The sequence below is a fragment of the Odontesthes bonariensis genome, chromosome 20 (assembly GCF_027942865.1).
Source record: "Odontesthes bonariensis isolate fOdoBon6 chromosome 20, fOdoBon6.hap1, whole genome shotgun sequence".
Classification (NCBI taxonomy): Eukaryota; Metazoa; Chordata; class Actinopteri; order Atheriniformes; family Atherinopsidae; genus Odontesthes; species Odontesthes bonariensis.
Window position 1 is genome coordinate 32,645,672 of NC_134525.1, and position 11,380 is coordinate 32,657,051.

The following is an 11,380-nucleotide window of genomic DNA, read 5'->3' on the forward strand; positions in this document are numbered from 1 at the left end:
TGGCATTCTGGCCATGTATGAATGTCTGGATTCTGACCAGTTAGATCATCTTTCAGCGAGAAATTCTGCTTGTCAGTGAATGTCCATGATTTGACCTGACTGAGTGTCTTTTCTCAGTGTCAGTAAGTGATCATTTCTGGCATTCAGATAATGGCCTGGACCAACAGCTGGGATATCCACTGTCCATAGACTTACCTTGCTAGTAGGTAGTAGGCACTTTAGCAAACACACCGCTTTCAATGAATATGACAATTATGGTACGTGCCTCCATACCAGAGGAGAACAGAGTACTGAAAAGTTGTACTCAAGTACAAGTACTGTTACATTGCTTAAATTGTACTAGTGTTAAAAAGATACTTAAGTAAAAGTACAAAGTACTCTTCTCAAAAACTACTCAGAGTATTAATTACTTTTTAACCAATGGATGTTTTATTGCATCGTCAGTAGCAGACATTTGATTCGGTTCACCTGTATGAAATATCCCCCCCCCTGCCGAGCCCTGGTCTCATGCTATATGTCAAGAGAGCTGGGAACCTGAATATTAATTTGAGATGCAGCTCAGCACTGTGCGCCAGGTTTTTGAACCAAAAACGGCTCACCTTATCCAGTGAAATTACTTTAATGACATGACTATTATGAGTGTAAACAGATGGAACACACATGAATACATTCGCTTCACTGACTCCACCCGTTAGCTCGCTCCGTCTTATGATCAGGCTAACCAATGGCAGCTTTGCAGACTTATCTCAGCCAAATTAATAACCATAACACATGAAAAATAAGAAAGTATTATCATACAAGTATAGCTGTAAAACCTCTTCCCGCAGTGTGTTTTTTGAGATTAGACGTTGAAGTCTTGTAAACTGATGTCACCGTGGAGCTCAAACAAAGTTTGCTCTCCTTTTCTCCTTCTGAACATGAAAAATTTCTCCAGGTACGGCCACGGGCAGTCGTCCTCCATCTTTTCTTCATCGTTTTCACTGTTCACTTCTGTCTCCATTTTGACTTCTTTCTCTCAAAATCCTCAGTCCACTCTCTGCTCCGCTGTGCAGGTGTGTTACCTCCAGAAAGCTGCGCCTGCTGCAGCAGCAGAGTTGGCCTTTCTTCCCCTACCTCTTAGATTAATCGGCCCGGGCGCGATCTGTCGGCCAACAAGGATTTGCATTGAAAAAAAATAAAAATCTGATGGTTTGAATATTAATTCAAATCGTGGCCGTACTCAGGAGCGACTTTTGTTCATAAAAGTAGCGAAGTAGATTACATGGTGTAAATTGTACTCGAGTATGCGTAAAATTACACACCTGAAAAAAAGTGTAAAAGTACAAGTACCCAAAAAATTTACTTAATTACAGTAACGTGAGTATTTGTAATTCGTTACTTCCACCTCGGCTCCATACTACCCATTATTTTCCATTTTAAACTTGAAATCAGTTCTTCTTTTCTGTTCATACAGGTCGGCTTTGGGACGTTCTCTCTCACTGATTGTATGTAGGGTTCCCTCTCAAGTAGTATCCAAGTTTAAACACTTCCAGTGTGGCCATATTTACTCGCTTTTTCCTGTTGTCCTATGGCATATTAGCACAGACACTAAAGTACATGTGTGGTTCAGTGAGCATTTCATACCAGATGAGTGACTTGAATGATTATTCTGCTGTTGAGGAATCGTCAGAGTGAGTGCGTGCATCATGGTGCGCAATGTTCACCGTGGGCCTTGTGGGTATATTGTGGGGATGTTCAAAATCTCAGCAGTTGGCAGTCTGACACTCAGATGTTGTTCCAGGTGGGGGTTCTGGTCCTGATACCTGTGGCGAAACATCGTCAGAATGCTACAGCTCTCCATCCAGCCCTCAACATCGAGGACCAGAGAGCCTGGACAGTGAGGATGACAACCACAAAGGTGAGAGATGTGCCGACACAAACAAAGTGTGTACAGAGGAGGGATGCGGTGGGATGATGTAGTTTCTGTGACTCTTCTTGTTGTCTGTCTCAGTGTCGGATACAGACAGCCATTCTGATGACTGCAGTAAAGGCGTGGCCCCTGACATGTTCTTCACACACCGGGCTGATCCAGCTGGAGTGGGAGAAGTCTCCTCTGTCCATACTCTGTCTTCCAATATCCACGAGGCTCAGATGGAGCCCCTCTGCCCAGAGTTCCCCACTTCTCCCTTCATGCATTCTCAGCCCTGTGTGCTCCCCAACGGGGCCACTGACCCCGGTCTTCCACTGGTTTCTGCTTCCAGCCAAAGCATCAATCCTGATGGGAAGCCCCTTTCTGGGACACTGATGATGCCGATGTCTCTAGTGCCTCCGCCCGTCCAAGGCCCTGGAATTGTGGGAGATGCAGAGAAGAGGGACATGCTGGTAACCTTTGGGATTCCACTTACTGGCCTCCATCCTCCAGGAAATCTTGCTGTGCAGCCGCTGGTTCAGAGGTTCAGAACCGCTTTGTCTCACAACCAGGGTGGCGCTGACGGCCCTCCTAGGAGTGATTCTCCTCCTGCTGCTCCACATGCTTCTCATCCTCACCAGGCCCCTGTAAGAGCCTTGAATGTCATGTCTTCAGGTCCCACATCCTATTCTTCTCCTCTTCTGTCCTGCCAAGACCCAGCCAGTGTCAGCCCAGGTCTGGGCTCCTCTCTTCCACAAGTGGAGACTTCTCATGCGAAGCACCATGGCTTGACCTTACAGTCTGGCATGCCTTCCCCTTACCCCCTGCCGCCTGTACCCACTGCTGTTATGCCTACGCTAGGAGGGCCCATGGTCACTGGAGTAGCTCCACCTTCTGGAAATGGACAAACGGCTGTTCCTCCAGCTGTGCCCACACACACATCTGGACCTGCCCCGAGCCTCAGCCCAGCACTTACACATAGCATGGCGCAGAGCGACAGTACATCCTACAACCACAGCAGTGCTTCCTGTGGGAGTGGCCTTGTTGCCCCCAGCAACCCTTTAACTCAGCAGCAAACCCCCCCCCAACAACAGCAGCAGCAGCAGCAGCAACCAATGGGCTGTGGGACCTGTGGTTGTCATAACAACTGTGGAAGCCGAGGCATAAGCAACAGTGTGAGTGGTGCCTCTGGCTGCCAAGCTCCTTTATTCTTTCCGACCCACCAGATGGTGGCAGCGGCAGCACGCCAGGTGTTCAGCGTCCCTCCGTCTCTGTTCCACCTCACGAGCCTGTGCAGTAACAGCTACCTCACCCAGGCCCACCCCCCTCACCAGGCCAACGGTGCAGCCACCCTGTCCGCCTTTTTCCCATCTGCTCCACCTCCTGCACACCCATCCCCCTACCTTCACAGTCACTCTCACAGTCATGCAGATGTGCCGTCACATATGATGGGTAACCAGGCGGCAGCAGCAGTGGCTGCCGCCGCTGCTGCCGCCGCAAACTACAGTCTGCAGCAGCAGATGGCCCCAGCGGCATCGTTCTGTCAGCGGGTATACCAGCCCGTATACTCTAATCCTATTGGGATGCTGCCGGCTGCTGCCGTGGCAGGAGGTGGAGTCAATAAGAAGAATGGCATTGTATCCTGTTACAACTGTGGTATGAGTGGCCACTACGCTCAGGACTGCAACCAGCCTTCCATAGACTCCACACACCAAGGTAATGCAGTCCTCCCTCAGAACCCAGAGTGTCCTGGTAGTGTACACTGGGATCAGACAAATAGGTGCATCTCATTCTCACCAAATATGATTCAAGCTGTTTGATTCAGCTGTGGTGGGTTAGCTTTGGATGGTTGATCTATAGAGAACCTTAAAAGGGTGTTCTCTCTTATAAACAGAAACATTCTCTCTCATACACAGAAACGTTCAATTCAATTCATTTTTATTTATATAGCGCCAAATACAACAAATGTCATCTCAAGGCACTTAGATAATAAGTCCAATTCAAGCCAATTGGAATTCAATTAATTGTAATCATAATTATTCATAAAATAATCCAATTCGTTGATATAGAGCCAATTCAAAAACAATTTCCTAGCTAAGGAAACCAACAGATTGCACTGAAACTTTTTGTTTTTCGGTCCAATCTCCCGGCCTGAGCGTGCCTGAGGCGACTGTGGAGAGGAACGACTCCCCAGGTTTCAGGATCACCTGAGCCATCCCTAACTATAAGCTTTATCAAAAAGGAAAGTTTTAAGCCTGGTCTTAAAAGTGGAAAGGGTGTCTGCTTCCCGGACATTTACTGGCAGCTTATTCCACAATAGAGGGGCCTGATAACTGAAGGCTCTGCCTCCCATTCTACTTTTAGAAACTCTGGGAACCTCAAGTAAACCTGCAGTTTGGGAACGAAGTGCTCTGTTAGGAAAATATCTTACAATGAGATCTTTAAGCTATGATGGAGCTCGGTCATTAAGAGCTTTATATGTAAGGAGAAGAATCTTAAATTCTATTCTGAATTTAACAGGGAGCCAATGAAGAGAAGCTAAAACTGGAGAAATATGATCTCTGCTGTTAGTTCTCATCAGAACTCTGGCTGCAGCATTTTGGATCAACTGGAGGCTTTTCAGAGAATATTTGGGACAGCCCAATAATAAAGAATTACAGTAGTCCAATCCTGAAGTAACAAATGCATGAATTAGTTTATCTGCATCACTCTGAGACAAGATGTTCCTGATTTTAACAATATTACGAAGGTGAAAGAAGGCAGTCCTAGAAACCTGTTTTATATGCGAGTCAAATGATAAGTTCTGGTCAAAAATAACTCCGAGGTTCCTCACTGTAGAACTAGAAACCAATGAAATACCATCTAGAGTAACTATATAGCTAGACAATTTCTCCCTGAAACGCTCAGGTCCAAAGATAACGACTTCAGTTTTGTCTGAATTTAGAAGCAGACAGTTCTGAGTCATCCAGGTCTTTATAGCCGCTTTCGGACTGTAGGAACCATTGGCAGTTCTAATAACCTTTTAATCCGCGGGGCCGTTTTTTTCTTTTTTCTGGAAACGTTCTCTCTTCTACACAGAAACGTTCTCTCTCGTACACAGAAACGTTCTCTCTCATAAACAGAAACGTTCTCTCTCGTACACAGAAACGTTCTCTCTCATAAACAGAAACGTTCTCTCTCGTACACAGAAACGTTCTCTCTCGTACACAGAAACGTTCTCTCTCGTACACAGAAACGTTCTCTCTCGTACACAGAAACGTTCTCTCATAAACAGAAACGTTCTCTCTCGTACACAGAAACGTTCTCTCTCATAAACAGAAACGTTCTCTCTCGTACACAGAAACGTTCTCTCATAAACAGAAACGTTCTCTCTCGTACACAGAAACGTTCTCTCTTCTACACAGAAACGTTCTCTCTTCTACACAGAAACGTTCTCTCTCGTACACAGAAACGTTCTCTCATAAACAGAAACGTTCTCTCTCGTACACAGAAACGTTCTCTCATAAACAGAAACGTTCTCTCTCGTACACAGAAACGTTCTCTCTCGTACACAGAAACGTTCTCTCTCGTACACAGAAACGTTCTCTCTCGTACACAGAAACGTTCTCTCTCATAAACAGAAACGTTCTCTCTCGTACACAGAAACGTTTTCTCTCGTACACAGAAACGTTCTCTCTCATAAACAGAAACGTTCTCTCTCGTACACAGAAACGTTCTCTCATAAACAGAAACGTTCTCTCTCGTACACAGAAACGTTCTCTCTCGTACACAGAAACGTTCTCTCTCGTACACAGAAACGTTCTCTCATAAACAGAAACGTTCTCTCTCGTACACAGAAACGTTCTCTCTCGTACACAGAAACGTTCTCTCTTCTACACAGAAACGTTCTCTCTCGTACACAGAAACGTTCTCTCTCATACACAGAAACGTTCTCTCTCGTACACAGAAACGTTCTCTCTCATACACAGAAACGTTCTCTCTCATAAACAGAAACGTTCTCTCTCGTACACAGAAACGTTCTCTCTCATACACAGAAACGTTCTCTCTCGTACACAGAAACGTTCTCTCTCATACACAGAAACGTTCTCTCTCATAAACAGAAACGTTCTCTCTCGTACACAGAAACGTTCTCTCTCATAAACAGAGACGTTCTCTCTCATAAACGGAGACGTTCTCTCTCGTACACAGAAACGTTCTCTCTCGTACACAGAAACGTTCTCTCTCGTACACAGAAACGTTCTCTCTCGTACACAGAAACGTTTTCTCTCGTACACAGAAACGTTCTCTCTCGTACACAGAAACGTTCTCTCTCATAAACAGAAACGTTCTCTCTAGTAAACAGAAACATTCTCTCTCTAGTAAACAGAAACGTTCTCTCTCTAATAAACAGAAACGTTCTCTCTCGTACACAGAAACGTTCTCTCTCGTACACAGAAACGTTCTCTCTCGTAAACAGAAACATTCTCTCTCGTAAACAGAAACATTCTCTCTCGTAAACAGAAACATTCTCTCTCTAGTAAACAGAAACGTTCTCTCTCTAGTAAACAGAAACGTTCTCTCTCGTACACAGAAACGTTCTCTCTCGTACACAGAAACGTTCTCTCTCATAAACAGAAACGTTCTCTCTCGTAAACAGAAACGTTCTCTCTCATACACAGAAACGTTCTCTCTCGTACACAGAAACGTTCTCTCTCGTACACAGAAACGTTCTCTCTCATAAACAGAAACGTTCTCTCTCATAAACAGAAACGTTCTCTCTCGTACACAGAAACGTTCTCTCTCATAAACAGAAACGTTCTCTCTCATACACAGAAACGTTCTCTCTCATAAACAGAAACGTTCTCTCTCATACACAGACGTTCTCTCTCATACACAGAAACGTTCTCTCTCATAAACAGAAACGTTCTCTCTCATACACAGACGTTCTCTCTCATACACAGAAACGTTCTCTCTCATAAACAGAAACGTTCTCTCTCTAGTAAACAGAAACGTTCTCTCTCGTACACAGAAACGTTTTCTCTCGTACACAGAAACGTTCTCTCTCATAAACAGAGACGTTCTCTCTCATAAACAGAGACGTTCTCTCTCGTACACAGAAACGTTCTCTCTCGTACACAGAAACGTTTTCTCTCGTACACAGAAACGTTTTCTCTCATAAACAGAAACGTTCTCTCTCTAGTAAACAGAAACGTTCTCTCTAGTAAACAGAAACGTTCTCTCTCGTAAACAGAAACATTCTCTCTCTAGTAAACAGAAACGTTCTCTCTCGTACACAGAAACGTTCTCTCTCGTAAACAGAAACGTTCTCTCTCTAGTAAACAGAAACTTTCTCTCGTACACAGAAACGTTCTCTCTCGTACACAGAAACGTTCTCTCTCATAAACAGAAACGTTCTCTCTCATACACAGAAACGTTCTCTCTCTAGTAAACAGAAACGTTCTCTCTCTAGTAAACAGAAACTTTCTCTCGTACACAGAAACGTTCTCTCTCGTAAACAGAAACGTTCTCTCTCTAGTAAACAGAAACTTTCTCTCGTACACAGAAACGTTCTCTCTCGTACACAGAAACGTTCTCTCTCATACACAGAAACGTTCTCTCTCATAAACAGAAACGTTCTCTCTCATACACAGACGTTCTCTCTCATACACAGAAACGTTCTCTCTCTAGTAAACAGAAACGTTCTCTCTCATGTAAACAGAAACGTGCTCTCTCATGTAAACAGAAACGTTCTCTCTCATAAACAGAAACGTTCTCTCATAAACAGAAACGTTCTCTCATACACAGAAACGTTCTCTCATAAACAGAAACGTTCTCTCTCATAAACAGAAACGTTCTCTCTCTCATAAACAGAAACCTTCTCTCTTGTCGCCCCGCTGCTGAGGCCAGCCTACGTAATGCTCAGATAAACATGTTGTACATGTATTTACTGATCTCCTGTTTGTGTGTTTAACTCCATCCTGATACGACTGTGTGTGCGCGTTGCAGGTGTTTTCCGGTTGAAGTATGCAGCAGCCCACATTTCAGAAGCACTTGACAATGCTGACTGAAGAACAAAGAAGAAGAAGAGGAGTTGATGCTCTGGTTTCCTCTGTTCTTCTCCAGGTACTGTGTGTGAACAGTGCACTGAAGCTTCTGAGCGAGCTGCTCGGCGGACAAAGCACTGAGAACATGTGCCTGACAGACGTCTTGTTCTCATGGGGTCACGTGACTCCCTTCCCTTTCAGTTTTTTTTATATTTTTGCACTGAGGGTTGGAAAATCTTAAATTATTGCTTAATTATTTGGAAGTTAAGAGATTTTTTCTTTGTTTTATATAAAGTGGGGATTTTAGTCTCAGCTGAAATGTTCCTATACACTAATTTCTAAAAGAGCCTATTTATGCTTTTTCCTCATAATTACTGTTCATCTTGGATTTTATTGGCTGACAAACTTGTGCAGCAGTTTTCAAAAACCAATAATCCTAATTAATGTAAGTAAGGATTTCATGTCTTTAAATGTCTCATTTATCACTAAGGAACCTGTATCAACGTGTACGAATCGAATGCATTTTTTCCACTTGATATCTAGAATGTTTGGAAGGTAACTGCTGCTTTTTAATTAGTTTTATTATTTTTCAATTTGTACATTTTTTACTTGGATATATTCACTATGGCAGAACGCCACAGATTGTTTTTGATTGTTGCTCAAATCAACATGAAATCTGAACTACTCAGCATTGTACTGTGCACACAGCTGTTTGTGGCTAACATTTTCTTCAATTTTTTTTAAATGAGGCTGAAGATGATTTAAAATACAACCGAACACGACTCTGCCCTGGTTGTAGTTTCGCAGTCACGTGTTGTGTTTTGCGGTTTGGGATCCTTCTCCTTCCTCTACCTGCAATTGTTTTTTTTTTTTTTTTTTTTTTTTGTTTTTTTTTTATGGGAGGGTTCTCATGGTGTGCGTTTGCTTTAAACCAAGACACAAACTTCACTTCAGTCAGATTGTTGGTGTGAGCCAGCTCTGCGGAAGTGACGTGTGTCCAAAGCAGGAAAGTACCACTTACCACGTTCATTTCAGAAATACCCAAGTCTGTTTAAGCTTTTCAGACTTTTGTAAGACAAAGATACAACTTCATCATTCTCATCCATGGAGCGTAGAGAAAGACAGGTCCCCACTCCTGAAGTAGGATGATGTTAATGCAGTATCATGGAAGGTTGGCCACCGTGTGCTATTGGCCCCACGAGGTCAAGCAGGCTGGTAGCAGCAAAGGCTCTGAATGTATCAGCCAACATTGGAACAAAAAAATATTCACCCATGTGTGTGTGAGTGTGTGTGTGCTGCTGTCACACCATCTCCTCAGAGACGTGGTATCCACCATAGAAGAAGTGGACAGTGGTTCTGGTTTAAGGGGAACTCCTGGGTGGTTTGAGGCTTTTCTGAGGAGAGCAGCGCGCCGCCATCTTTTCAAACACTGACAGACAACACCAGACACTTTCTGGGCTTGTTAAGTGAATGAATGAATCAGAAGTATCTGTAGTTTAACTTTGTGAATCTTCATTTTGAACACGTATGACAGACATGATAATTAATACTTGAGTATATGTTTGTAGATAAACTTGAATATCTTGATCTGATTTTTTTTTTTATGTTTTCTGAGGGTTCTTTGGGGGTATTTTGAAATTCATTCAAAATAATTGAAGATGGCAGTGTTCAGGTGTGATGATAAATGAATAGTTTCAGCTAATGTTTCTTTGAAACCCATTAAATTTGGGTTGTGACAAAATGTTAGTGTTAGTGATTTAATGTAGTATTTCCTTCTAAAGCCCCAGTATTATTTTGAAATGTCTGTTTGCCACTAATGACACATGTGGAGTCTGGTTACTGTCCCCCTGCTTTCTTTCATCACCTGCTGCAGATGTAAGCAGATGTTTCAGTTGGTGCCCGTTGGCTGGAAAACGTGACTAAGTGACTCAGCACCTCCTTGTGTGGCCTGAAACTGAAGCGGTTAGCATTAGCTGCCTAATCACTAACCTGTGAAGCATTTTCTGTCTGCTACCCAGAGACTGACCCACAGCTCTATGAAGAGCAAACAGCAGCCCCAACTGCTGTGTCCACTGGTCATTAGAGACGAGGTGCTAGCTAACACTGATGGTGTAAACACCACGACCATTGGTAAGCTGGTTGGCTGCACCTGGTCTTCACCAGTTTAGTTGCTCCAGCGTTTTTGCTTGAGCTAACATGAGCTACCTGGTTAGGTTAGAAAGCTGAAAAGCGTTAGTGTGACATTTCATTGTTCGAAGCAAATTTTTTTTTATTTGAAAAAGGTTTGATTGTGAACCTTTTAGGGTTCCGTAAGTGTGGCCAGTTGTCATGAAAAGAACAGGGCACTGAAGCCGTTTTATTCGTGTGTTGTGTACGTGTCTCCCATCACTGCCCAGCTTCGCGTCCCCGCATTAGTTTAAGACCGATCTGATCCTGATCGCCACAGTCAGGAGATTCTGAAATATTGGATTTGAGACTTTTAAGGAAGTGCCCCCTTAAAACCCCTGCTGTTGATCTGAATGTTTACAGTTTTCCTTTCATGATAATTTAGCTTCCAACTGTTTCCTCTCGGTGAAGATCCGCCTGAGCTCTGGATTATTAGCAGCGAGCAGACATGAACCACTCGGACTGTGTGGATGAACAGGAGCCTCCGGTGTACATACCCATAATGCACCCAACAACCCAAGTATTGTTTTGTTGACCTGTTTGAAAAATGCTGTACTGTACATTTGCCAGGGGTCCCCCTCAGCTGTTATGTTTACTGTACTTTGATATCTGTGTACTGGAAAGGTCAAATATATTTCTAGAGTGGAATTTGGATTTTATGCAAATTGTTGACCATTTTTCCTGTCATTAAAAGCAATAAATATTCAAAGTGAATTTGTCCTGACTTGCTTATGACATGAAAACTTCTTTAACCCTCCATAGTGGAAGTTGATCACACCTTAAAAATGGAACCCCTGCATGCCATGACAATAGAATAAAGTAATTTTCTCCAGCCAATCAGAAAGGGCCAGACTACTTCCCCAACAGGTGATGTCACCGGTGTCCTCTGACCAATCAGGAATGAGCCAGAACAGTCAAAGGTTGTGTTCGAAACCGCCCACTACATACTAAATACTTGCAAACTGCATACTCATCGATCAGACAGTATGCAGAGTGTTTACCCACAATGCATTTCGCTCCTGCCCGAGCTGAAATCAGCCGGCCTGAAGCTGATTTCTCTTAAGCTCTAAACTCTGTAAACTTCAGCAACATTTGAAACATTTTCAGGTGAGAAAGTAGTCGTTTAGATCCCCAACGTGTTGAAAACCTGACAAAATACCGGCTGTTTATAATTTTCTTCCCACGAATTCGGCGCTACTAAAGCTAGCCGCAGTGAGCTAACGCACTTCCGGTTATTTTCACAAAATAAAATACCCGTTGCCTTTTATCATAGGGAAAGCCATTACCATACAATTGGTGCTTT

At 43.4% G+C, this 11,380-nt stretch overlaps 1 protein-coding gene across 3 annotated transcripts in view; it reads left to right on the plus strand.

The window, feature by feature from the left end:
- zcchc2 (zinc finger, CCHC domain containing 2) overlaps positions 1-10,791 on the plus strand; it is a 44,584-nt gene extending 33,793 nt beyond the window's left edge. For all 3 annotated transcript variants that reach the window (XM_075452947.1, XM_075452949.1, XM_075452948.1), the window contains exons 12-14: positions 1,781-1,897; positions 1,991-3,604; positions 7,874-10,791. In XM_075452947.1, coding sequence (XP_075309062.1) covers positions 1,781-1,897; positions 1,991-3,604; positions 7,874-7,935 — 1,793 coding nt within the window. In that variant the 3' untranslated portion in view covers positions 7,936-10,791. The remainder of the gene's footprint in view (positions 1-1,780; positions 1,898-1,990; positions 3,605-7,873) is intronic.
- Positions 10,792-11,380: the final 589 nt, after the last annotated feature.